The 27,558-nt window shown below is 42.2% G+C and overlaps 1 protein-coding gene across 3 annotated transcripts; it reads right to left on the reverse strand.

The window, feature by feature from the left end:
• Positions 1-370: 370 nt before the first annotated feature.
• LOC147246327 (dynein axonemal heavy chain 3-like) lies at positions 371-26,764 on the reverse strand. 3 transcript variants are annotated; one of them, XM_086183476.1, is made up of 61 exons: positions 26,620-26,764; positions 24,554-24,643; positions 24,217-24,437; positions 23,992-24,130; positions 23,716-23,902; positions 23,247-23,442; positions 22,940-23,065; positions 22,133-22,328; positions 21,833-22,012; positions 21,588-21,718; positions 21,383-21,488; positions 21,109-21,287; positions 20,799-20,983; positions 20,553-20,676; positions 20,121-20,274; positions 19,825-19,969; positions 19,495-19,706; positions 19,291-19,382; positions 19,032-19,146; positions 18,768-18,884; positions 18,397-18,576; positions 18,161-18,297; positions 17,837-18,038; positions 16,453-16,545; positions 15,846-15,956; positions 15,645-15,759; positions 15,352-15,550; positions 15,115-15,223; positions 14,905-15,018; positions 14,085-14,261; positions 13,771-13,862; positions 13,461-13,680; positions 13,228-13,362; positions 13,026-13,137; positions 12,674-12,915; positions 12,441-12,541; positions 12,216-12,321; positions 11,993-12,122; positions 11,675-11,911; positions 11,497-11,600; positions 11,114-11,408; positions 10,454-10,630; positions 10,249-10,372; positions 10,009-10,165; positions 9,759-9,902; positions 8,739-9,405; positions 8,481-8,646; positions 8,151-8,367; positions 7,874-8,056; positions 7,578-7,776; positions 6,941-7,454; positions 5,227-6,854; positions 4,921-5,146; positions 4,591-4,835; positions 4,382-4,498; positions 3,831-3,988; positions 3,569-3,736; positions 2,938-3,080; positions 2,646-2,850; positions 2,391-2,528; positions 371-2,308 (listed from the first exon to the last, which is right to left on the reverse strand). In XM_086183476.1, exons 2-61 carry the CDS (start codon positions 24,641-24,643, stop codon positions 1,955-1,957), a joined length of 12,036 nt encoding a protein of 4,011 aa, XP_086039602.1. In that variant the 5' UTR covers positions 26,620-26,764; the 3' UTR covers positions 371-1,954. The 3 variants fall into 3 exon arrangements, with proteins under 3 accessions (XP_086039602.1, XP_086039603.1, XP_086039604.1); XM_086183477.1 differs by lacking the exon at positions 26,620-26,764 and adding an exon at positions 26,224-26,352; XM_086183478.1 differs by lacking the exon at positions 26,620-26,764 and adding an exon at positions 25,868-25,921.
• Between the last annotated feature and the right edge of the window lie 794 nt (positions 26,765-27,558).

Genomic DNA, 27,558 nt, shown 5'->3' on the forward strand with positions numbered 1-27,558 from the left:
ACACAGACGGAACTACTTTCCTGACAGAGTCGCTACGACTGAAAATGGTCCACTTTGTGAGGATGAGGAGGATAACTCACGGACCAATGGCTATTTCAATAACTCCAAACTGTTCAGAGGATGACAAAACACTGAACGCACATCAGCTTTTTTTTTTTGTGACAACCTAACCATACAGTAATTCCCTCAAAAAGACCTTGACAATGAAATGAGAACACACCCTCTGAGGCCTATTTTACTTCAAATACTGAGGGGGGGGAGCAGCAAGGGCCCAGAAAGGACTTATCAACATTAGGGGCAGATCTGCTGAACATAAATAAAAACAGTGTTTCTTTTTTAATATTGGGTTTGGAAGAAGATGGACTCTGCATGTATTGTAGTTGATGAGTTGTATAAATCCAGATTTATAGTATTTGGACATCTTTTTGATGAGCCATTGTGGGGACTTCAGTGTTGTCACTACACTTGAAGTTCTAACGAAGAGACGATACCTTGATAAGTATTGATATTTGATACCACAAAGAAAAATTAACAACATTGCTCTCTGGTAATAGAGAAGGAAAATATCTCACTTTAATAAGGACAAAAGAGATTATGTATTTGGTTTCTCCAGCTAATAATTTCCTTCTAAAGGTGATGGGTAGAGTGAGAAGGGACTCCTGAAACCGTTTCAAAGAGGAAACACACTTTGTCAGTCGAACTTAAGTCTAGTTGAGCCCATGAGTCAATCTAACATGCCTGTTAAAGTTATGAAGGCTGTTTTATTTGTTGAAATCCCGTTGCCTGTGAGACTATCAGGACACTATGATATACGATAAAGTAAAACGTTGTGTTTCATCACCTGGGATTTAAATGAGGAACTGGACTCGTCTCCTCACCGGTTTCAACCTGTGTGACGTCTTCTTAAGCTGAGCTTTGTCTTGTACTGCAACGGACGGGTGGTGATGCAGCAGCCGCACTCAGACGTGAACAGAGTTTCTGTTCGGCTCCACAGCTGCTGACTGTGAGGAACATCAGACAGTGCTGACGTGAACACACAAGCAGCGATCACGTCGATCCCAAGTGAGTGTGTTGAGTGTGCGAGGAGACCGCTAACAGGTTAGCATAGAAACACTTTTACAAATGGAATCAGGTCCATCTTGGATGTCATCCTGTGTCGTAATCTACAGCAGATATTAATCCTCTCAGTATTTCAGCATCAAGTCATTTACCAATGAGGAGACGGTTGTTTGTGCTCCCATGTATTGAGGGGTGGTCTGCCATTATAGCTACTTTCAAAACGCGGTGGAACACCGACTTGTCTCTGCTGACATCTAGTGTTTGACCTCAGGACACTGCAGGGTGAAACTAGGAGTTCACACTCCACTATAAAACACTTGATCATGGACTTCCATGCCAGCTTTGATCCTTAAAAGTGGTTTGTGTTGCTCCAACTAGGAATCCTACTGCATACATGGACGGCAGACAACATCCAGCTTCTTTGTATTTGTTGATTTTCTTTATCAAGCAATGAGTCGAGATGCTGTGCAATAACAATACTCATATAATTTCTTTTTTCAGAATAAACTAATAAATATTATATATATTAACACAAGACAAAAGCGTGACGACTTGGATAGCTTAAGCAGCCTCAGCTGGATTGAAACGTAGCTCTGGCTCTGATGACATGAATACTGACCCAGTGGTCATGTTCCTCTGGCGTCACACTCAGGGTAGGAAGCTGTGTGAAATTATTCAGTGTTCTAGCTTCACACCCTGAGAATGATAGGAGAGGAACATGATGTCATCACAGCCAGAGCTGCAGTCCTCATCGTCACCAAAGGTGGTGCTGCAGCAGCCCTCTAAGCGGTCAGAGCCTGGGCTGCAGACCCCACAATGTCCAGACTCCGTCCTCCTGAGAATGACAGGATGAATTTGAAGTTGAGTTATTTCTAAAGAATTTCAGCTGTTGGTTTTAGTCATCCAGCTGGCAGAGGCACGCCACGCCTCGGTTAATCCAGTGTTTCTGTGGTTTGTCAGAGGGCAGCTCAATGGACAGGACATAGTTAGTAGAGTGACCAGTGGTGGACAGGGTCCCTCGGCGGGCACTGGTTTTGTAAACTGGACAAACATAAATGTCTTCGTGTTTAAACTTCTCTGTTTCTCCAGGTTTAAGCTTGATAATGGGCAAAGAGTCAAAGAGGATCTTGGGAAGGGACTCTCCGATGACCATGTTCTCCCTGTCCCAGCGTGCGCCCTCCATGAAAAGACCCCTGACGTAAGCTCCGTCCTCTGGCTTCTCATCCATATGGTTCTCCTCTTTGGTTACCTATGAAGCAGCAAAACATAATGATGACTACAAATCTTACATTGTAATTCTACCATACTGATAGAGGTTTAGAATGACATGCCTCAAACTCAAAGCCGATGCGGTCTATGGGGATGGTGTACTTCCTGGCGAAATTCTGTGAGACTCCGGTAAGAAATGACTGAGTGAAGTAGAAGCCAGAGACCCAGAAGACCGTTGGTGGGCCGCTGTCTATCCAGTCCTGTCACAACACATGTAAAGTTCAGACTTACTTAATGATGAAACTTGCTGAAACCTACTGACTTAAATCTTGTCTCCTAACCCCCCCCTATTTTGTCAGGTTCTGTGTCCATCTTACTTGGAGGAACTGGAGCCTGGCCAGCAGATCTGTCACGTAGCTCCCCATCGGCTTGAGGGACGGATATGACTTGGCTGCCCACATAGCTGGAATCTTGCCCACCTGCATGCTGTTGAAGACGTCTTCAAGTTCAGAAGACATCACGATCTGACCCTTCAAAGCCTTGCGGATGTTTACCAAGCTGATACGCACCACCTGCGTGAGTCTGACAAGAAATGAGTGTGATTGATTCAGTGAAAACAGATATACTGATGAATGGGGGGTCTGGTACAGCAGGAATACTGGCCTTTACCTGTTGAAGCGGATGACTTCCTGCCTCAGAACAGTGTTCATGGATTCATTATACATTACTGGGTATTGTTCCATCACCATTTTTACGTCAAATTCTGGTGGAAGCTTGGAGAGGATGCCTTCAGCAAGCTCATCCACCAGCTCCTACAAAGCAAACACAAACACAGGAGACATCATGTAATATTCAGAGAGAGAAATACATGAAAGTGGAAATTGTAAAAGGGCGGCACAGCGGTGCAGTGGTCAGCACTGTCGCCTCACAGCAAGAAGGTTCCAGGTTTGAGCCCCAGCTCCAGCACGGGATCTTTCTGTGTGGAGTCTCCATGTTCTCCCTGTTCCTGTGTGGGTTCTCTCTGGTACTCCAGCTTCCTCCCACAGTCCAAAGACATCAAGAGGGGACGAGGCTGATTGATACTCTAAATTGACTGTAGGTGTGACTGTGAGTGTGAATGGTTGTCTGTCTATATGTGATGGCCCTGTGATGGACTGGTGACCTGTCCAGGGTGAACCCCGCCTCTCGCCTGAAAGCTTCTGGGATAGGCTACACCCCCCCTGCCACCATTAACAGGATAGGCGGTAGAAAATGGATGGATGGAAATTGTAAAAATGAAAGTCTGTTTCAGAATGCAGACCTGAGGAGACTTGGCCCCGCCTCCTGTCTGTCTGGGCAGAGTCAGCAGCACTCCATCCAGCAGCTGATTGGTCTCTTGATTATCCTTTGTGATGTCAGCATTGCTATGAAGTCCGAACACACAAGGATCGGCACAAACTGGCAGACTGCGAATGTAGCTCACATACGACTGAAACAGAGGCAACAGTTTAAGTTGAATGTTGGACGTGGCAGTGTAGTAACATGCAGTGTTAATTAGGAATAGACCAGAGCCTCTACTGTACCTCATGGGGACCATGAGCTGGGACGAAGTACTGATCTCCCTCACACAGACGATAGCATTCCTGATCTAGGAGCTCCCGACTGTAGAAGATGGACAGGAGGGACAGCAGCAGACGCCTGTCTTTGTCATCTGTCACTCTCCCACCATAGTTGCACTCACCTGACAAGAGGGATCATCAAAAATATAAAAGGTAAAAACAGACATCATGTTAATTTAGATATGCAACAAATTAATATGAATAAACACCTTCCTTCAGGACAAAAAAACACCCAAACTCACCAGACAGCAGAATGCATAATGTGTGCATGCACACACAAGCTAATCTGACTAAAAGTGTCGGTGCACGTAAAAGCCAGACCATGTTAGATCACTTCCCATGTAAAAAGCTGATCTGAAATCTTCGGTTGGAGGGATTTCAATCAGGATGAAAAAAAGTGTATGTGTAAACCAGGTAATCATGCAGTTAGACATCAAGACACATACCTGAGGAACAATAACTCTATGAGAACCTAGAAGAGGATTTTGGTAATGACCAATTTCTCAAACTCTCACCTGTAAGATAAGTGAGTGCCTCCAGGGGAACTTCCTCATATTCCTCCAGGAACATGTGGATCTGCCTCATACAGATCCTCAAATCAGACTCATTGAACTCATAGGGGATATTCCATCCTGAAGAGGAACGGAGAAACAAAAGGTCTTTACCATGATTTGGTCTTCAATATTTGAATGAGACAAAAATGACAGCTTCTTTTATTTCTCACCAAGAGGTCCAAAGTTCCTCCTTTCCTGTACGAGTGCATGAAAGAATGTGAGTCCGAACAAAAACTTCTGCCAAATCTCTTGTTTTGAGGAGCTTTCAAAGAAGGTGGGATCGGAGATAGGGTGACTCAGGTAGGAGCGCACCAGGTTGGCTCGTATTCCTTTAGGGGGCTCATTGGTCATCTTCAGGCCATTCTGCAGGATACTGACTGGAAACTGGTTGGATGGATAGCTGGTTAACCACAACCTGGGGGAGAAGAGTGAAGATACCTGTCTCAATCGCGCTTTCTTGTGAATGTGATCATGAAGCTGACTGGTTGTTCATTTGTTACCTAAAGCTTGGGTGTGTCTTGTCTGGGACAATTGTTTCCTCACAGATCCTCTCCAGGGTGGGCATCCAGCTGGTAGCCAGGTGACAGTTCTGCAGTACCACCCAGGTGCCCTCTTTGAGGGCAGTGTCAATCATTTGAGCTGCTATTGGTCCCTGGCCCTGTCCAAGGGAAATGGTTTGGGTCTTGCTGCCCCCCATTCCTAAATCATCAGCAAATTTCAGCAAATCTGCAGGAGCAAAAAGAAAATAAGCGATGAGGGAAAATATATGGCACATTCAAATGTTGAAGAGGCCGTTGATGAGTTACCTGCAGTGGGATCTGATCCTGCTGACAATAGGAAGATGAGAGGAGAGCAGCTGTTGGAGTCTTTGTAACTGCCTGCCAGGTCAAATGGGGGTGGCTCAATATAACTCTGGCCCATTTTATCCACAATGAAGTCCTGCACTGCAGGAACCAGTTTATCTGGCCTGAAGCATCTGATCACTACCAGTCGGTCCATCCCTGTTAGCGTATTCCACGGCTCAGGCAACTGCTCTTTATGGGGTCTTCCTGAGTCATAGAGGTTCTTCCATTTGGAGATGTGGTCTCGGACATGCTTAAATAAACCTTTAAGGTGTGCGAGGTCGGACGCTCTGACAACCTCAGACCAAGACTTGTCAGACAGCCACTCTGGACCAGGGTTTGGATGTGGGTTATCCAGAGCAATGCCTCCTGTTAAGAGGAAGCGCCAGACTTGGTCATCAACCTGGCCCTTGCCCTGCATGATGCCCACTGTAAGCAGCAGGGAAAAGAGAAGCTTATCCTTCTCAAAAAGTGAGCGGCACACATTATTGAAAATGCTGCGGGTGAAGTGGTCAACAATATTGTTGATTCGTTCAGATACATCATCGCTTGGCTTGCTCTGGTCGATGGAACACAGGTAAAGGTTGATGAACCAGGTCAGGGAGTACTGGTACATTGGTTCAATGTTCGTCAGCTCTGAGATGCAGAAAAACAAAATGGAGGAATGCTCAGCCACAGGGCGGTAGCCCATACGGGTGTCATCAATCTCCTTCTCTGTGACACTGGCGACTTCCTGCTTCTCTGAAATTTCTTCACAGAGGACTTTAGAGGATGACAAGATCTGAATAGCAGTTTCATTCTCCAGGATGTTTCCCTCAGCAGTGGAGAGCACTTGTAAGATCTTTCCCTCAATTTCCTTGAGCTGCTTGTTATTGTGAGCAGTCTCCACAATAAGCTGATTCTTCTTCTCTTCTAGCTCAGGTTTCTCTGTAGCAGCAACAATACCTAAAAGCTGGTCCTCCAGGCCTTGTGGTGTGATCATGAAGTTCAATAGGCAGACTTTGACAGACACCTCTGGTAGATAGTGAGGATTCCTCAGTCCAGTGGTCATGTAGAGCAAAAAGTCTTTGGAATATTCCACAATATTTTCTCCGATCTTCATGTAATCGACACCCTGCTGTCTGAAAGTCTGCTTCAGTAATATTGGCTCAAGCGCAGGTTCAAGCTCCTCACCCACATTCTCCAGGAGAACTGGGGTCCCCATCTGGATGCTGTTCTCCAAGACTCTCAAAAAGTTATTATCAGTCAGTTTGATAACAGCAAGTTTGTTCTCCTTCTCCAAGTTTTTGATCCATTTGTTGGCTTGACCCTGAGGATCAATCATCAGGGGCCAGCGGCGGGAGTTAAAAACAATGATGCCATTGTCTGTGGAGAAGGAGTCCACTGGTAGTCCAGCAATTTGCCAAGTCCTGATGGCCACTTGGTTACCCAGTGTAATACTGAGGCTGCAGTCTTCAGAACAGGGTATCTTCTTTTCCTGACACAGGTGATGCCACTTTTGCTGGCACTCGGCACGGTAATCAACGGTGAATGCCCCGAGATATGACACAGTTCCAGAAGACAGGAGAATGTCACCTGTCAGGTTGGTGTATCTGCAGATGGGGAAACAAACGTTAATATCAATTACTATAATGCCATTTGAAAGGTGAGTCTGAAACCCATTCCAAAGTGGATGTACCTGTTCTCGAGTTGCTGTGCTGCCTCTATCCATCTGTCCTTCTCTCCACCCAGTCCTCCTATCAGCTTCTCTGCCCTGATCAGCTTCTGAGAACACAGCTCAATCTTATCCTGCAGGCTTTCTTTCTTCTTATTCATGGTGTCCAAATCATCATTCAGATTCTGCAGTCTATCTTCGACTTCTTTCAGCTCAGCTCTCTTCACAGACAACTTTTGATTCTGTATTTCCAGATCCTTCTCAGCCTGTTTTAGTCTCTCCTTTTTGGGGGCTACGACTTTGGACACATGTTCATACACTTCCATTGCCCGCACCCATTTACAGAGACCCTCACAAGCTGAGGAGACATTTTTAATGATATCAGGCTGGAATTCAGGGTGGTTGATAAACTTATCTCTGATTTTCTTGATTCGCGCTGGAGGAATTTTGTCTTTGTCATAGACTTTGAGACTTTCTAAAAATCTCAGGTCTCCAAGGAGCTTCTTAGAGGGACCCCAGAAGTCCTCCACCATCTTACCTGTAGACAAATGCTCAATATTAATATGAAACAATACAGCTGCTAATTTCCAGGATATTGAGCAAAATATTTGTACAGAATTATGGTACAGCAAAAGTCATTCAATTTAAGTTAAGATCTTACCAGAGCCTTTGGGATCAGGTTTTCGCTCAGGTTTGATGTCCTTCATGATACAGATGGACTCCATCACTAATTTGACTGGACCTGGTGGGTTCTGCATAGACTTGACCACTGTAATGTCTGAAGGTTTCAAAGTATCTAGGGCTGATTTGGCCTCTTCCAATGCAGGCAATGCTTCTGCCAAGTCTTTTGTACACTCATCCTGAAAGACAACAATTCATCCAAACCGAAATCCACAATGTATAGCATGTGAAATCATACAGCAATAACTTGGGACTGTAAAAATGGTATGTGCATACTTTGATGGCTTGGGCTGCAGCTGCAGCTTCATTTGCAATTTTCTCATCAGCAGACACAAGTTCTTTCTTCGCATCCACCTGCACGGTTTCCTTCTCTATCTTTACCACCATCTCATCGGTCTCAGCAGTGGCCTGTATTAGCTCTGGCTGATAAGCTGTCAGCTCCTGCTGCATCACTGACACCTGCAAACACAGTATGAAATTAGCTGCACGAGTGTCTACATCATTCATTTTGTTAGACTGATGAACATTCGGTGGTATTGATAGAATACATCACCTGAGACGCAGCAAACTCCAGTTTCTCGAGACCCACGATGTATCGATTCTTGGCAGTATTCACTTCACCCCTCTTGACATTGAGCAGAGCCTTAAAGGTAAGGATGAGTTCCAGGTAGGAAGTGGGCGTGACGTAGTTGTGTCTCCTGAGTCTGGAGTAGTACTTTCCAGACATTTCCTTAACACTTGTTTGGAAGGTCTTGCACATCTCAACCACCCTGTGGTTAGAGAAAAACAAGCATGAGCACAATGCAAGTCGATTAATCAGTCCTTTACATATCCAATACAGCGAGAACAATTAAGACATTGTTGCATCCTGTTTGTCTTTAACCTCCGTCTAACGTCATCCTCCATATCCACATCTTCTAAGAACTTGTGGGCCACCATCTCCAGGGCATCATCTGGCCATGTGTGGAACCAGTCAATGGTGCAGCAGTTGATGAGGGAAGGGAACATCCTTAGACGGTTTCTAAATGCATCACCGATGGGACTCATGGCTGTTGAATTTAATAATCTCTGTTCATTAAAAAGTCACACATACTTCAGTAAAACAGAACACAAGTACAGAGAGTCAAGTAAAGCTGCCAACCGAGAACAATATGAAGGTTGGCCTTCACGCGGTCAATGAAGAAGTTGTACATTGAGAGTGGAGTAGTGTCAATCTTTTTGCCTTCAATTCGGGCGATACCCTGCATTTTGTCAATGATGTCGGCACGTTCGTCTGCAGCAAAGATGTTCGGTACATCGCCAGTGTTGAGCAACATGTTCACATCTTCCAACATGGCCTCATCCTTAATTTGGCTGTCATTGAACAGGAACACCATGCTCTTGCCCTCAACGCCTGCTTTCAGCATCATAATCTTCACATCTTCACGCCAGTCTGAAATGCTGTAGGTCTTGGTGAGCTCAATCTGGAACAGGACATAATCATTGATGAAGGTGGCTAGCTTTGTAGCACTCTGCCGCCCCGAGCCACCGATGCCGACCAGTAGAAGGTGGCCGTTGTCTTGTTTTAGCACACGACAGATCCGAGAGACGTGTTCAATGGCAAACATGAACATCACAAGGGGCATAGGTGCCTTGCTGTAGCCGTTGTACTCATCTAAGTAAAACTCGTGGACTTCTTGTAACGCCTTCAGGTCTGTGATTTCATCGTAGGCCCTTGTGTCAGCATCAGGAAAAGCATAGTCACAGAAGAACAAGCTCCGAATGGTTTCGTCTACCACATTGCCATCAGAGCTGAGATGGCTCAAAAGCTGCACAAAAAAAAAAGAAAAGAAAATGTTGGAGCAGTCTTACATGAAGGCAACACTGGATCAAACTCAACAGCTGAGTGTGTTTGTGCACTGTTTGTGTAATGGTTTTGAATCCCTGTAGGAAAAAATCTTGAGACTGAGATGCGGCTTTGCACCTGAGTAGTCCTTCTATTAACTATCAGCACATTATTGCACATCTATTGAAATAGAAGAAGAATCTAATAGCAGAAACCATTGAAACTGATCAACATCTACTACGGAGATTTTTTTTTGTGGAGGGCTTAAGATATACTAAGAGAGAGGTTGTAGGTTGTATGTGTATCTATCTGTACCTGCCATGATCTCTTATGTACCTTTTCCATGCTCTGTTGAAACAAAGATGAAGTCCTCTCTTTGATGATGTGAAAGAATGTCTCCTTGTCCTCATTGTCAATAAGCCGATCATAGAAAACACGATAGACTTCATGGATCCACAGGCGGATTAGTTTGTCTCCATCCTGATATAAATGGGAGGGAAACGTGATTAGGAGATGTACAATCACTTAAATATTCCACAATACACAAGTGAGGTTATTTGGAGACCCTAATTTGCCTGTAACGTACCCGCATGTGTGTTTGTGGAGCTTGAAGAACGCCACGGATCACTCGCGCAAAGTCTCGTAGGTTGAAAATGTAGTGGGACTTGGATGGGGTAGGGAGGAAACTCTTAATTGCATCCTTATAGACTGCCATGGTGGCCTGAACCAAGATCTTACCCAGCCTTGATAAAGAAAATAGTATCACATGTTAAATAATGTATAGCTTTTGACAACACAAAGACACTCAGAGATATTTAGGAGTTACCTGGAGAAAGAGGATTCAAACCCCTTGCTGAAGTGCCAATCAGTGATGGAGCTGAATATCTTGGTCAGGGTTTCATCATCAAAGGAATCAATGGTGATTATATTAAGGTGACGACTGAAGCGGCCTAGTATTGGAAACATTTCTCTTAGTTACACTCAAGTTCTTCAATGATGTTACGAATATGAAACATAAAAGACAACAATACCTGTAATATCATTCTTCCCACCACCAGGAGGGCCCATCGCAGACAAAAACAGCACATCCACTATGTTGAGTGTGGACGTGTCCTTGGCGTACCAGTGGCGGTGATCAATCCACTGTCGGAGCAGCTCAATTGGGGGCTGTGCGCCGTAGATTTCTTTAGCTGGCATGTTCAAGTCATCTAATCATGGTGGACATTGATCAGCCAATCAAACAATCACACACACAAACAAAAATGAATGTCTCACCCCCCATCCTACTCCTCAAGCTTAATATTAAAAAGTTAAACATTTTAAATAAGTAAATAAAAGATTTAGTGTTGAGGTGGAAAAAAAAGGATAAAATACTAAAATGAATACCAAAGGGTGAAAATAACAAAATAAATAACATATTAAAAGAAGACGTATTAAAATGATTTAAACCAGAAACAAAAAAGAATTTAAAAGGAAAATGTTCTGGAGAATAAATTCAACAATGCAACAAAACAGAGTATAACTTATAATTCAAAGTACAAATAAAATAAAATAAAATTCAACTCAAAGCTTGATCAAAAATTCTTCAGTTTGTTCATCTAGACAACAAGCAACAAGTTGTAGAAGCAGAAGGAGTGAATTTTTTTAAATCAGTTATCTACTTTGACCTCAATAAAACACACTGGCCTTACCAACATAAACGACACACTTCCTCCCCACTGGTGGTCCAAACACACCCTTTCTTCTTCGGTCCAGCTTGGACATGATGATCTCTTGGGTGTGATTTGCTGACGTGCGGGCTGAGAAGTTGATACAGTTGGGCATGAACTTTTCCTGAGGCAGCTCTACCAAAAAGCTTTTGTTGATGACAGATTTGCCTGTGCCAGTGGGCCCCACAAACAGCATGGGTATTTCATGTGCCAGGTAGGTCTGTAGGAAGAAAAGCTGACGGGCTGTCTCCATGGTGGGGATGATGAGGTCTGACACCTAGTGGTGGAAAAACAGTTTCTGAGTTCATGCACACTTACAGTATAGTTGCATTTTTAGCAGCATCAACATCTGTGACAGAACTCACGTTAGCATCAGCTGGGATCATGTTCTTTTCCCTTGTGATTAAATCAGTCCACACATTCCACTGTCCAGGACCATTCTTTTCAAAGTAGTAGTCGAAGACAGAACCTACAAGAGAAAAGTCATCATGATGGATCTGTAATGTAAAAAAAGGGTTTCATAAATGTTGACTAAGTTATAACCTCTCTCAGGGAACACGTTGTTCTTTTTGAGTGCGATACACTTGGGCCGAGGATGCTTTTTGTTCATGCTCAAGATCAGCTTGCGGTAGAAGACGTCAAACTTCTTACGACTGTCACCATTTATGGTGCTTCCAAGAGTCCATACAGCTGCAAACAGGAACAGGCACTGCAACCACATGGTTTTATTCTGGTCGAAGGATTTGTCTTCGCCACCGGATCTTGATTCAAACATTTCATCTGAGTATGGAGAGGAAAGTTATTTAGCACATTTGGCACAAAAAAAACCCTTAGGACTCATTAAATGCCATTATTACTGACCTATGAGGCACTTGTAAAGCTTCATGAGACTGTTGGCTAAGTGGATATGAGATGTTTGAATCACAAAGCGACACTCTGCATCCATAAAGGCCAGACAAGCTGGGACAAGCCAATCAAAAAGCACCTTTATCTATTGGTGAAAAGATCAGCAGATAAAAGACATTCATCAAAACCTGAAATATTTAATTCATGCAACAGAAATGTAACTTGTTTGTAACCTCACCAGTTCTTTATCTTCCTTGCTCAGGCTTTCAGGCAAAGTGTTCATGTAGGAATCTCTGAGGGGCTTCCAACCCAGTTGGTGAGGCTCCATGTAGATCATACCACACCTTTAGAGTGAAGATAGTATAGTCAAAGAAAGACCAACAACTCATCATACAGTCCTCAAAATGAATGCTTTCTGTTCTATGCCACAGATGCTGGTGGAGCTTCTGCCCTGGATACAAACCTACTGACGGTTGCTGGAGAGGCTTGCTCCAGGTCAGCAGGCTCAAAGATCAGACTCATCTTTGGGCTCATCTGGATAATCTCACCACTCATCAAACAGAGCTAAGAGACAGAAAGAGAGAAAAACAGAGAGAGCGAGAGAAACAGAGTCAGAGTGAGTGAGAGTGAGACCTGGGAATCCTTTTTGAATAAAAAAAACAAACAAAAAACTAAGGTCTGGGAAACAGACAGTACCTTCTTGTTGTCGTCAAGCACAGTATTCATGTTTTCGATCCAGACCGCATCAATGGGCCCGTCAAAGATGATCCACTGTCGCTCCTCTGCTGTGGAGAGAGCTTGGCTCCTGAAGGAGGTGGCCAGGACCCCATCAGACCACTCATGGCTGACTGGATCAAAGCAGCCATACAGCTGGCCCATGGTGATGGCCTTGGGGTTGATGACGCAGTAGTTCACAGCAAATTCCTCCATCAGGTTTTCTGAATATTAAAAAGAAATTAAAAATATTGTTTTCTAATGGCCTACTTGAGATAAATACATCAAAAAATACAGGACAAACAATAAAATAGCAAAAACTAGAAACACACACCTTTGTAAAGGTCTCCAAGTGCAGCAGCCAGAACTTTATACGCGGATGTTTTTCCTCCTAGCGTGTCTCCTACTATCATGAAGCCATGGCGTACCAACATCATCTCGTACACCTATTGGGTACATGTGTCTGAAGTTGACTTCTACAAATACACACTTACACGTTTTCCATCTCTAATAAAATACAGATTCATCTTTCATACCTGAATGATTTTGCCAATGAACCATTCTACAGACTGAAGGTTGAACTTAGCAATGTTGTTATGAATAGCCTTGAGGAGCAGGTTATAATCTGGTTTGGGGCGCTCTACTCCAGGGAATAAATCTGTGATGATACCCTGTGGAAAGCGACAGTTTAAGAAAAATTAATAATAAGAGAATGACATATGAAGAGGAACACCCACACAAATATGACATTTGTAAAAAGATCAATTACCTCAAACAGTGGGACATCCTGTGCAAGAAACTTGGCCATGTTGACATCCAGCAGCGCTCTTAGCAACAGTTTGCTCTCATCTTCCTCAGGGTACCTCAGTTTCAGATTCCCTGCTGCAGTTAGCACAGATTTCACGGCTCGCATACCATAGTCGTAGTGGGCCTGGGAGGACAGCTGCTCGGAGCACAGACGGTAGGTGGCTACAATCTTCTGAGCCAGACTGTCAGCACAAGAATGTGTGATTATAATGAGTGGTAATTCAGAAAAGCTTAGTCATTAGAATATGTTTGGCAAGATTTTAAAGCAGTACCTGCGTGATTCGATAAAACCTGTGGAGTAAAGTGAGATCTCTCCAATGAGACAATAATCTGGCACCATCATAGCAACTGTCCGGAAGAGAGCCTGTAAGACAGGATGAATGGATATGTGTATATACAGTAATGAATGCATATAGTCTACACATAATGGTGTTACACATTTAACTTTGCATTTTGACAAAAAAAGTTTAATCTATTTATAGAACACAGCAGCAAAAAACGTGCAACTTATGCATGCATGCATGATGCCTGCATAATTAAAGTACAAATAGCGAAGTTAAGGCAGGAGAATACTACACATACGCACCTTTAAATTGTCGGGCAGCTCAGCCCTGCCGGCGTAACCCGGATTCATGGTGATGAAAACATTGCAGGTTGGGTTGAGTGTCAGTTTTGTCCCCTCGAACATGAAGGTTGTCTTGTTGCAGGCGATTGCCCGTTGAATGCAGAGAATCTGCTGAGCTACCACAGAGAGCACCTCCACCTTTCACAGACAAATACACCAGTCAAATCTGTAAATGACTATACTGTAATAAATGGTGTGATTTGGTGGAGAAACAATTAGACAAATAATAGAAGTCTCAGTGTTCAGATGAGAATTGGAACTACGCACTAAAGGGTTAAAAAATCCAGCCAATCAGTCATGAAAATACAGTATATCTATAGTTCTACCTTCTGCTGAGTAGGCAGTTATCTAAACTTGGTTAGGGTTTGAATTTACATGACAATGGATTTTCTTCAATTACTTTCACCAAAATGTGCATTTTACCTTTCAAGTACTCATTAATAGAAGTCTTAGATGTCTTTTCAGCATTGCATTATCTCTTTGCAACTCCAGAAGTCAGAGAGAGGCAGACATGTATATTTAGCTTGAAGACAATATCTAACAACAGCTACAGCAAAAACACAACAAAACTGCCTGAAAAAGCCAGGTTACTGAGCATAGAGCTGGATAACATCACAAACATGTGCAGCAACACACTAACAAACTAACACAGTTTGTAAATGGACATATTTGGGCAGTTTTGCTATAATTTTGTTGCTGTAGCTGTTTTTAGCCATTAGTCACCATTAGCTTTAAGCTGAACACATGTGGTTGTCAGAGTGTAAAACGAAGCGGCACCTACCTCAATACGGTTAAACTCATCAAAGCAGGCCCACGCGCCAGACTGAGCAAGTCCTTTGAAGAATTTACTCATGGCCTTGTAATCCAGCCCATCAGAGCAGTTGAACACCACACACTGGGAACAAAACAGGTTTCATACATCAGCACTGAAAGTAAAACAAACTCAAACATTCACAAGATAAACATTTTTCTGACAGCAATGTGTGTGTACCTGTTTAGCCAGAGCTTTAGCCAAATCTTTTGTGGTCTCAGTCTTGCCAGTACCAGCAGGGCCCTCAGGAGCTCCTCCCAAGTTCAACTTCAAAGCCCCCATTAAAGTCCTGGTGAAGAATAGTTAGATCATATGTTCAATGTTACCTTCTGTAGTTCAAAAGAATGTAGGAATATAATTAATATTCACACTTTATGCATTTACAGACCTTCATCTATAGCTGAAACTGTCATTTACCTGTAGCAACGGTCAGTAAGTGGTGTGATGACCAGACGAGGAGAATTGCCAAGGTATTCATAGCCATACTTCAAGCAGGTGGTGATCATACGCAGCATAACTTCTTCATCTTCCCAAAAGTAACGCAGCTGTGAAATCCATGCAAAGTCATTCAGCGAGGAGATGCCATCCTCCGCCAACTGTGCCACAACATCTCGAGCTACAAGAGAAAAATTAAAATCAGATTTTCAACAAGCTATTGTTAAGACAAAGTATCACACACCTTTACAATACCAAACTCTATAGTATATTACCGTGAACATCTATAACAGTTAGAGCCCCAAGCGTCATTCTTGCCCCTGCCGACAGCTTCCCTCGAACCAAAGCCACGATGTCAGAAATTTGATCGTTACACTGATCCACATAGTTCTGTGAGAGAAAAGGAAGAGCAGGTTAGAATACACAATATTAATGATACAAGTTGTGTGTATATATACGGGTGAATCTCAACGAACAGGCAGGGTGTTGGTCTGGATGGCCTCAGATACTTCACTTGTCCAAAAGATGGAGGAAGCACAAATGACAACTTGGCCTGGCCACTGCAGCACCCACTTATTCCTGGGCAACTACAAGAAGAACGTATGTAAATGTAAATATTAAAAGTATTTATCAGGTTTGACCAACTACTGACAACTGACAACCTAAAATGCTCGGGTTTGTATTGTCAAATAGACTCACTACGTCTCAGGTGGCTCATGGTCCGTATTGTAAGTGGAAGACTCGATGAATGAGATATTTTCAAATGAGTTAGGTTGTGAGGCAATCGCCCCTTTGAGGTCACATCAGGCTGAATACGACATGTAAACTGAAACTAGAGTAGAATACTGTAAGTCTCCGTGTTGAATTTATGTATGATTTACAGAAACAGCCTTTTGTGCCCTTTTATGCATGATTTTCTGATATTGATATCTGATCATTTGAGTTTTGATGAATATCCTTCGACTAAAATCCCATTTTCCAAGTTACCAAAGTCGTGAGTTAAAACTGGCTTAAATGTGTTTTTGACACCTCCAGTCCTGATAAAACAACAAAGATAAAACTGGGCACTTTTCATCCATTTACCTCAGCATACTGAGCCACTCCTTTATGAATGACGTGTCGAACACTCTTCAGCATGATGGTCTCAAGTTGGAGCAGCCATTTCTCCACCATACCCTGAGAGATCACATGGTTACCCTCTGTTTATAAAATACACCACAGTACTACAGAGTTCAAATGAACAAAAATGACAAAGTATTTTTAGGATACAAAGATACAGTATACATGTCACATCTATTCGCATGTGCGACACTACATGAATGAACGGGACCCTGCTACTTCCCAGTTAGGTTGGTTATCAGTGATTAAGAATATAAACAGGAAATCAGTTCTTCTTCTAGTTCTCTAAACTGCAGCCTACTGAGATCACTCACTACTCACTACATAGTCAACTACATAACCACCTGGCCATTTTTTTAGAGGGGTCAATGATAACAATGCGGTTATCAAATTGGTCCTCAGTATGGTTCCAATATGCAAGCAGTTTAAAATTGCTACAGCAAAGAAATATTAGACTTGGAACTGCTCTAGCAAAAAAAAATACATGAACAATAGACACGATCTAAACCAGGGGTACTCAAATACAAATCTTAAAGAGCCAAAAAGAAATTTTTCAATGAGCCAAAGGTCCATTTATTGAGGTTGGTCAGGCCACACGCAATAATACTGTAATACTTAAAATTAATGTTTTCAAAACAACGACAAAAATAAAAAAGTCATTTCCATTTTGACATGAATTAAAATAAAAAGTTGAATAAAACAAAACATGACTCCTGTCATGCATCCAAAACAAATATGTCAGGAGGGGGTTAAGAAGACTTTTTAAATATAAACACAAAGAACCACAAGGAAGAAGGAAAAATACATTTCTGTCCTATGGTGAATCGAGCATCTCAGGAAATCCAAACTAAAATAGATGCTAGATCAAACCAGATGTCCAATTCAGTTTGACAAACTGATTAAAATTTTAAAAACTGCTCCAAAGAATGAAAGTGAAAGTTAAAAAACTGCACTTGCAGCAGTGAACTCTGAGTGAACTAGTAACAGGCTGTCTGTGTATCATCCCCAGAGGTGGGGGTGTGAGTGAATTGCAAGTGTGGTCATTTGTGAATTATTGGTGTACCTGTCTGTATGTGGTGTGGCTGCGAGGGCAGGGTGGAAAAAAAAAAAACCCACGGTGTTTGGGGTTACAAAAAAAAAAAAAAAAAAAATGCTCGAGCCGGACCGGCCATTCGGGAAACCTCCCAAACCTCTATGGCCACCCTGCCTTCATGTGCTGACCCAACCAAAACACACAGTGAAGGAATAACAGTACAGGGCCCAAAAATAGACGGTCAGCGGGCCTGATGCAGCCCAAGGGCCGCCTACTGAGGAACACTGATCTCATCTGACACTGTCTGCTCTGTACCTTTGCTGCAGCTGGATTGATCCTTTCAGTGAAGGGAACCATCTCTTTCTCGCTGCTGATCATGCCAGTTATCTCCAAGTCCTGAGTGAACTCCAGTTTGGCAATACCCTCAAAGCATTTCTTCAGGTGGGGCTGCACAGACAGGGGGTTCTTGGTCTGTGACAGGATCTCCAGCAGCTCATCATTAGACAAGAAGAAGAACCTTAAATGTCATGAAGGTGATGAAATTAAACTGCGAACCACTCGACAAGATCATGGTAAAAGGTTGTCAAGTCAAAATAGTCCAAAATATTAAAATCTATTAAAGCTGGTAGAAATTCAGACCTGGGAAAGTAGAGCCTCTTCTTTTCCAGGTAAGAGTTTAAGCCCCTCTGGATGTCATCCAGGAACTCATTGGACTCCTTCAGCTTTTTCAGCAAGTTGGGCTGATCTGTAGCCACCAGCACACGTGTATCCTTCACCTGAGCCAATATGAACCAAAAAAGACAAGTCAAAACACAATGAATATGCCATGACTTTCATATACGTACCAAAGCAGGCGTGTGGTATGTGGATCTTACCGCCTTGCCAATGATATTCTTCCAGCACCGGTCCACAGAGCTAAATTTGCGTCCTTCCTCTGGCATTTGAGCAACGATGTCCTCGGAGCTGAAGATGGGTTCCAGGTACAGCCACGTAGCCTGGCATTTCAGCATGCAGTCCAGGATGTCTTGCATAGTCAGCAGCTTTTCCTCCCATTGCTAGAACCAGAAGTAAAAGAAAAAAAAAATTCCATAATAACAATAGTACCAACATAAAAGTTTTCTATTTAAAGGCTATCTAATTTAATTCTTGAAGTGGGATTATGATCCTTGTTCCATTCTTTCAAAAAAAGGTCACTCTACATTCTCAAGATTAAAAAAAAGACATACTGATTTGTGTTGTTTCCTACTTTACATTCCGTCTCCACGGGCTTAATAAACGGGGAGCTTCTCATGGTCTGTGTCTTGATGATGTTGTCATCCAGAAGCAGCTGTATATCATCCACAGCTGATACAATTTTAAAACCCTGTGATCAACGATAAAGCCTGCTAGGTTATGTCGAGCTTAAGCATAGATGCCATAATGTGGCTTATGTTAAAAAATTTGACGATTTGTTTGTAGTTCTGTTATTTTAAGTGCAGTGTGTGAGTGCATATGTGTCTGTTTTTCGTACTGTATCTCTGTATGGAGTGAAAGAGAACCGGAGATCGGCCCATTCATTTTTCATCTTATCCAAGGCTTTCTCGAGAGCAAACTCCTTACTGGCCGACATTCCAATGTCTTCCAACCTGTTTGTACAGATAAAATAAAGACGTGTCATGTTCTGTTATGTTAGGTTGAATCATCCCAAAATAAATGACAGATTATTGAAAATTTGGGTTGAGGGTTTTTTTGTTGTTGTTTTTTTTTAAACAGATGTTTAAGTCTCTTACTTATCAGCGAACTCTGACAGACCCACGTTCAACAAGGCTGACAGTGACTTGTTCACCTCTGGCTGGACATCGAAGCCCACAGTGCTGCTTATCTGTAGACAAACAATGTCATCGTTCACATCAGGGTACAGGTGGGGATTTTTAAGAGTGAAGCTGATTCCTGGAAGCTAATATGTAGAAGATAACACCATGGATGCAGCTAACCATCTCCCAGTGGCGCTCTTTAATGCCAGGGTTACAGATGGTTCTCAGAATTGGTAGGTGTTCTTTGAATACGTCAACTTTGCTCTTGACACTTTTCGACACGCCGCAAGGCTCAGGAAGATTTGAGAAAGTCTTGGCTAGTTTGTGCATTGTTCTCCACATGTTGTCAAGCTCCTCTGAGATGTTCTCAGCATCCAGCCCTAAAAATGGACCTAAATAAGAAAAGAAGTGCATGATTGTAAAAAAAAAAAAAATCATCAAATGTATGCATTTAAAATACAGAATAGCTGTGATCAAATAGAAACGGAGTCCTCAGGAAATGTGACCTACCATTCATCCAAATGTCTGACATTGTGTAAAAGTTGTTTGCTGTGGTCCAGAGCAGCTCATACGGTTGTTTCTCTGCTAACAGAGTTTGCAACATTGGGAACTGGCTCTGGTCCTTCTCCAGGAACATCTCCTCTCTGTTAATATTCTGTACAAGACACCAACAGAACCTGTTTCGCATCAATTCTAAAAACCTATCCATCGACTAATCCTCAACTTCAGTGTGATCAACAAAATCAAAGTCATCAAAATCCAACTTGAACTGACACTCGCATGACATCTACCATTGTTTCTCTTACCTCAAGTTCAGTGACAGCATCCTCAAGGTTGGCAGTGACCTTAGAGAGAACTGCCACATTCTCCTGCAAGTCCTCCATGCTCATCATTTGTTTCGTCTTGAAGGACTGAACCTCAATGTCCACTTCATATAGCCTGCTCTCAAACTTTACTACCCTGAAGTGGTTAAACAGAGATGGCACTTATCATCTCATTGTTACTGGCCTACAGATGCTTGAATCAACTTGGCAGGTCAGGGAGATTGGCTACATTTACATTTGCTGAAGTCATTTCAGGAAATTAAGTAAAATATGCCAGTAATGGGGTACATTTACATTACACATACGGAGATGACATAGTTTACGTGGCAATAAAAGTCTTTTAAGTGAAATTCTACTGTGGGAGACTGGATGATTTGCTGAGAGCAGGAGTGTAAAGTCTGTTTGTTCTGTAACCTTTGAGCAATAAACTCCTTTGCCTGCTCTGTCATGATGTCCATGCGCTTCTTTCCATCTTCAAGCTCCACAAGGATTTTCTTGGGCCACTGGAAAACCTCAGTGTTCAGCTCCAAGTCTTCAGCTGGAGGGAGAAGAAGATAAAAAAAACGGTGATGATTGTCTTCTCGAGTGGGAATGAGATCACACTCTGACGTGACATGACATCCAGACACAATGGGCTCTGCAACAATAGACGTGGCATACGAGGCAGAGTGGCGTAGTCCAGGAGGAAGCTGAGGCGATGTGCTGACTCATCCACCTCGATCTGCAGCTTCTTAGTGGTCTCTGCAGTGGTCTGTTTAATGCACATGATGAGAGACACCAACTCTTCCGTGGACTTTGGGGTGCTTTGGATCATCTCCGTGAACTTTTCATACTGCTGACAGATCCTGTAGAAATATTGGTGCCCATTAGTACATGTTTGAAGTACTCAAGTACAAAAAAAAAAAAAGATACACAAAGACATATTATTTTGTTTTTGATTTAGGAAAGCTGAGGTCGATTTCCCTCTCACCTTATATTGAGTTCTCTATTGTCCTCCACTGCAAACATTACAATTGTGTCTTTCAGCCTCTCAGTGCGGTTACACAGGTCTTCATTCAGCTCGCCGGCACACAAGCGAAACATGCACAGGGGTACTGTAACACGCAGTGAAGTCATCTGATTCAGTTCGTTATTTAAAGCCTCCATTTTCTGTGTGTTCAAAGAAAAAGAGAAGGCAGAGATTTCAGTTAGAACTGAGATAGTATTGGACAGTTATCTCCACCCAGCTGAAACTGTTCATTGACCTTGCTTAAGTCGCCCAATGGCTGTTTCTCTTTGAGGAGGGCTGCTATGTCCTGGCTTGCTGTGTTGTCCAGTAGATGGACGTATTTTTCGTATAAACTCAAATATCTGAAAAATAAAATGGAGTTTTACTGTTATTGACCATGTTTTTAAAAAACAAAACAAAAAAAATAGAAAGCCACATGAAACCAGTTGAATTGACATTACTTTTCAGGTCCCAGAGTGTTCTTATTGAAAATGTATTCAGCTTTGCTGATTATGTCTGTAACCAGCGACTCATCAGGTTTGACTGTGCGTAGGTACAAGTTGGTGGTATCAGCGAAGAGTTTGCATTCAACCTGGCGAGAAACAGCGACTGATCAGTCATATCTATGTAAAAAAAAAAGAACGGACAGAATTCTAAGATATAAATTAGATGACAAGGGGGTCAAGAACATATAATGAAACAGTACCCGTGGGAGATTTTCAGCACTCTTGACAATTTTCATGAAGGCTGTGTGGATGAGCTGCCAAATCTCCAGGAGGCTTGGACTAAAACCAATGCAAGTTTTTTCCACTTGTAGTTTAATCATCAGCGACTGAGACCTGTTGCACATCGTTTCATTGTAGGTTCCGCTGAAGTCATTGCCTTCCTGAAGGACAAAGAACAGAAACCGATGCTTTGGCACAATCCAAGTGTAAAGAAGAGAGAATGCTGGTGTTTCATGGTCACATAATAAAAATAATGCCCCATCTAAAAAGGTCATCCAAACCTCATATCCAGAGAAGAAAAGTAAGAGATCCTCCAAAGATTTTGCGACCAGGCCTCGGAGCTGCTGTGACATGCGAGCAGCTGCACAGCTGAAGAACCGCTGGATGCGAGCAGGAGCCTTCTGTGCAGGCTCGGACATGAACGGTGACCACAGGTCCTTCACAGAGTTGAAGAGAGCCACGCATTCAGGAAGCCACCTGAAAATGGATGATAATAATTACGACATGCATTATAATAAAGAGGGACATCAAACAAACAAAACAAATCGTGTATGCAGTCATGCATTAAATTAAATAGGGGTTCGTATAAGAATTATGAACAGAAGAAAAAATCAGAAAAAAATATAAATCACACAAGACAAACATACCTTACAAATTCTCGAAAAATCAAACTTGACTATCTTCAGTTTTCACCTGACCTATTCTCTTGTGTATATTGATAACACCCTGGAGACCAACATTAGTTTGTCCTCTGGATGGAATATGGTTGGCAGAATAATAGGATTTTACTAGGTGCAATTTGTGAACATGAATATAAACAAACAGCCTCTAAATTCTACTAACGGCGAAGGATCATACATCAACCCTGCAGTCTCGCACGGGAGTGTAGGCACATACAAGACAGCACAACATGGGAGTGTGATGGAAACCTAAAGTGAGGCAGTGAAGGGCAGTGTGACAGCTCCAAAGTGGACGATCGGGAAACATCAGCTTGCACCTACACAAGGATTACTCAACACCATGCTACATGAAGAAGTCTGGACACCAGCTGAATGACTCAATGGCAGACCCACACTGACATGACTCACTTGTGGAGCAGTCCATCCCTGGCAGTTTGGCATTGTCTCTGGACTATCTCTTCAAACTCAAACGGCCAGATGGGGAGTTGGAGGGAAGTAAGGTCCTCTAGTCTGATAAATCTCAAGGATGAGAAGCTGAAACAAGATTAAAAACACATATACATTTCAGGTATTTTTTTTTCTGTTTAAACTGTAGATTGTTTCCACAAAATTCAAGCTGGTACACAAAGCGACTTGTCTTTTGTGTCATTTAAAGTCAAGTGATCATGCCCTCCAATAACAACTGAATTGGCAGTATATTACATTTCTGCATTACCTTTTTAGCCAGATGTCCTCCAGTTGCAATACAACAGGATTGGTGATAAAGAGATGTTTGCTTTGCCAATTGTGAGCCTCCCTGTACTCATTGGCCCAGGGTGCTGGTGCAACAATCACCCCCCTGGGAAAGGGCTGAGGGATGTTGTATATGGAAAGTCGCTGACGCTCCTCCGGGTCCATCAGGACGTAATCCACTGGTGAGCGGAGAAAGAACACCATTTAAAGGGCAGGGGGGGTAATTGTTGTGGAATGTCTGAGTTCATCTAAAGCACCAACAACAGTGAGGTGATTTACAAGTCCCTAAAGTCATATACTGTAAGAACCACACTGTCCTGTTCAATGATGCAACACAATGTGAAAACACTGAATTGGAGTTCTATGTTTGTTTTAGTTTGATTATCCATCAACTCAGTGTTAAAATGATACTGGCTGGTACTCAAAAAAAATCACACATTTGTTGTTTATACCTATGCTCTTCTTGACACTGAAATTATACTCTGAATGTATCTCCTCCTCCAGCTCAGCCATCATTTTCTGGAGGCCTGGATCGTTATACTGGGGAAACTGACAGCATAAGGCTTCCATCATCTGTTGATGCAGCTGAGGATTAACCGCAGAGTTGGGAATACCAGTGGTGATGTAGTATGCATACCTCTGTATGATAAAAGATGCATGTGAGACAAAAGAAGGCAGAAACTCCAAAGTTATGAGTCAATTTTAATATTAAATTTACTGATACTTGCCTCCAGGTCATTCTCAGTGGGTAGTTTTTGACTGGCTCTCATTTGCTCCTCTTTTCTGCGAATAATTTCCAGCTGCTCTTGAGGACTCAGTGGCCTGCTACTAGTTTCAGACTTGAGCTGAGGCACTGCTGAAAGACCACTGAGGAAACATTCAAGAACCGGATCAAGCTCAGGACATGATCAAAGACGCATAGATCTACTGATGTTACTTGAAGGGTGACTTACCTTCTGCTAGATGCAGTGATGCTTGATCCACCTGGGGTGGATACTTTTTCATGCCTAGCGTACTTGAGATCACCAATCTTTAGGTCTTTAGCCTGGGGTCTGTAGTTGTTAGCGATGGACTCACTGGGAGTGCGACAGTAACCAATCTCTTTATGAGGAATTGCCCTGGTCCGTGAATTGGGCTGGAGGATGGGTGGGTAGAGACTGCGGCTGGTGATCAGCTAAGGCAGATATAGGATAGGTGCATGTGTCGTTATTTGTAAATGACTAGGTCAATGCATTTGCGACAATGGCCTTTCTGAAGCATTCGGTTCATTGTAATGCTTAATATTCCTACGTGATACAAAGATGAGGGTTTGACGTTGATTTCCTCAGGCAGGGGTGGGGGGAAACGATTTCCTTTGCTGTCTGGATCGTCCTCCTCCATCTTCAGTTTTGAAGATAAAGAGCACAGAAAGAGTTACACTGATTAAGATATCCGAACTTACTTAAGTCTAACAAATAGGAATATTATAAAGGCCTCTGTGCCAAGTCTGGTTTAATAATGATATGATGTCTTGGTGTCACTTGACGTGGCCAGGCCCTGACTTGATATTGCCATGACTGACATTTCACCTTTTTTCTCCTGAAGCACCAGTGTAGTTTTAGGGTTAGAGTTTATCATATCTATGCTCACAGTTAAACAACTAAATAAAAGGAGAATTTACGTCATAGAATATTAAAACATCTGAAAACCTAAAACCTTAAAATATCTATCCATGCTCCAAGGTAACACGTGTACGTTTTCACAAACCACCACGCACTTTCATACAGCCAAACAAAAAAACAACGAAGTACTATAAAGTACACACGGACAACAGAAAACAGCCCCTGCTCATTAACAGTCTTAGGTCTTCAAGATGTGACTACTTTGACTTGCATGTGGGTTGCAAGTGTAACCATGATATCTACTTTTACACTCTAATTTTAGTCCAAGAATACAGTTGGTAAGTCAGTGATTGATATTTAATATTCATGATAATAACTCGTTACATCACCTGGTCATTTCATCTCTGGATGTCAAATGACCTTTGTAACATAGATATTATCATTTCTCATTTACCACAAAGCCTTTTTTTAAAATATGTATTTTCTGTCATTAAAAATTATAACAATTATGTCATGAGACCTATCACGTTCCCTGGTCATTTCCCCTGCGTGTGTCATATACCTCAAGTGTAGTTTTTAAATACATTTTGGTTTTGTTTTTTGAGATTTTTACTTCTAAATAATCTATAATAATGCCAATAAATGTTTAATGGTCACTGAGCAAAACATGGAAAATATATTTAAACACCTTAAACACTCTCAACTTGCACCACACAGCTGCCCAATAAAGTGCAATAAATGCACAAACTGTACGATTCAAAAGCAAAGCTTGTGGTTTATGAGGAAAGGACGGTATTTATGTTATAAAGGTGATTTAACATCATCTCATTTCAAAATCAACGTGTTTACTGTCATATACAAGGTTAAGAAACACGTTTCCCTGTACAATGCAATTTTTTTTTTGGTGTCCACTCAAAAATACCAGCAATAAAGTATATATAAACAGTATTAAAAATCGTATAAAAATATATATGATAAGAAATAAGATCGTGTAAATATTTACATATATCTTGAAGAGAAATTTAACCACTGAAGAACATCATCATGAATATTAAATATCCAACTGACTTAACAGGCCGCGCCAGGAATATGCCACACGCGCGCGCACGTCCGTTTATTTCAGGTATATTGACGTCACGTCGAGCTGCCAGTCTGATTTAACCCTGAGAGAACATTTGTAACCTGAAAGTACAATGACACTGATGATTATGACGAATTTCTGAATGGAAAGAGCCACTAAACTCAACTTTTACGCCAATTTCCGTTAATTTTAAACAGACAATTCCCTAATCTTAGACAGGTTAAGCTAGCACAAAACTAGCAAACAAACCTCAGAGCTAAAATAAACTGCTTTCTTACAGTCAGACTGCATCAACTGCACCGATGCTGATGCCACCTGGAGACGTCTCCATGGCGTTAGGTGGTTGGGTATGGGGCCCTTTTTTTCCATACAGGATGGAAAGACGTTGTAAATTTCCAATCTGGATACAGTACCACCGCCACGACAATTTGATAATACTACCTTTGCTTAAGTTGTTATATTTACATTTCATATATACATCATTAAATAAGCACAAAATTCGGTTGATAGGTCGTACTGACAACGTTACTATCTATCAACTACCCCCTGCTGGTCGTCTTTTGTACTAACACTGTTACATTTTGAGCAACTGTATTGTGGGTTTCCGCCTTTCATCGGTCCTTCTAACTTAATGGGTCGTAAACAAAGAAAGACCGAAATTTGACGTTACTTACGGTCTTCTTTAGATTTGATATGCGGTTAGCAACAAGCGGACTGGTGGGAGAAAACTCCGCGGCTCTTTAACGTTGAACTCCGTTGAGTTTAGGATGTTTGGCATTCGATAGGCTGATGGATTTATCATGTGACTGAGTGGGCGTGGCTGTAGTTGATCCCAGGACTTAGCAGTTTCGAGCAGACTTGCTGGGCGCATTGCATGATGGTAAAAATGTTGTTCATCGTGTTCTAAAAAAAAATAAAAAATAAAAAAATCGCCAGTGTCGCGATTGCTGTAAACGCTCGCTCTGGTTTACGTGAACTACTGTTGGCTCCTAAACGCTATTGCCACCCAGAAGGACGTCTATTTGATCTACATAAACTTTATAACTGTCAGATACCGAATAATTTTAGTTCAGAATACTGACAGTCACATTTCTGAAAAAAGCTTCCTTTTATTGACATTACCATTGATCAAAACCCATTAATGTAATGAGAAAATATTCCGAAGGAACCCCGTTACCACTTATCGTAGTAATAATGATTAAGGACTTAATTAGAATACATTTGTTATGAGTGTTATATTTTTTCTAGCTTTTCTCATTTACAACCAGGACCGCCCCTCCCTAAACACAACACATGCTGTGTGTGCTTCTGATATACCTCCTGCTTCCTTGTCTGGAGAAAAAATAATAATATTGGTAAAAGGAAGGAATGGTGGTTGTCAGCTCCGTCGCCTCAAAGCAAGAAGGCGTGGGGTCTTTCTGTGTGGAGTCTGCATGTTCTCCCTGTTCCTGTGTGGGTTCTCTCTGGTACTCCAGTTTCCTCCCACAGCCCAAAGACATGCAACTGGGGACAAGGCTGATTGATACTCTAAATTGACCGTAGGTGTGAACTCCGTAGCATCAATCAGGATCTCATTGTGGACGTCCAGAGGGAGCTGACGCTCATCCGGAATG

The sequence above is a fragment of the Aulostomus chinensis genome, chromosome 17 (genome assembly GCF_037954235.1).
Source record: "Aulostomus chinensis isolate RoL2024-O1b breed Wild chromosome 17, RoL_Achi_v1.0, whole genome shotgun sequence".
Lineage (NCBI taxonomy): Eukaryota > Metazoa > Chordata > Actinopteri > Syngnathiformes > Aulostomidae > Aulostomus > Aulostomus chinensis.

What these genes read in the sequence shown, in the direction of transcription:
- LOC147246327 (XM_086183476.1), bottom strand. Translation starts at nt 24,643, where the DNA reads ATGGAGGAGGACGATCCAGACAGCAAAGGAAATCGTTTCCCCCCACCC. An exon ending in AACCCTCATCTTTGTATCAC is followed by an intron (nt 24,438 to 24,553) that starts GTAGGAATATTA and finishes TATCTGCCTTAG; the next exon opens with CTGATCACCAGCCGCAGTCT. An exon ending in CCACTGAGAATGACCTGGAG is followed by an intron (nt 23,903 to 23,991) that starts GCAAGTATCAGT and finishes TTTATCATACAG; the next exon opens with AGGTATGCATACTACATCAC.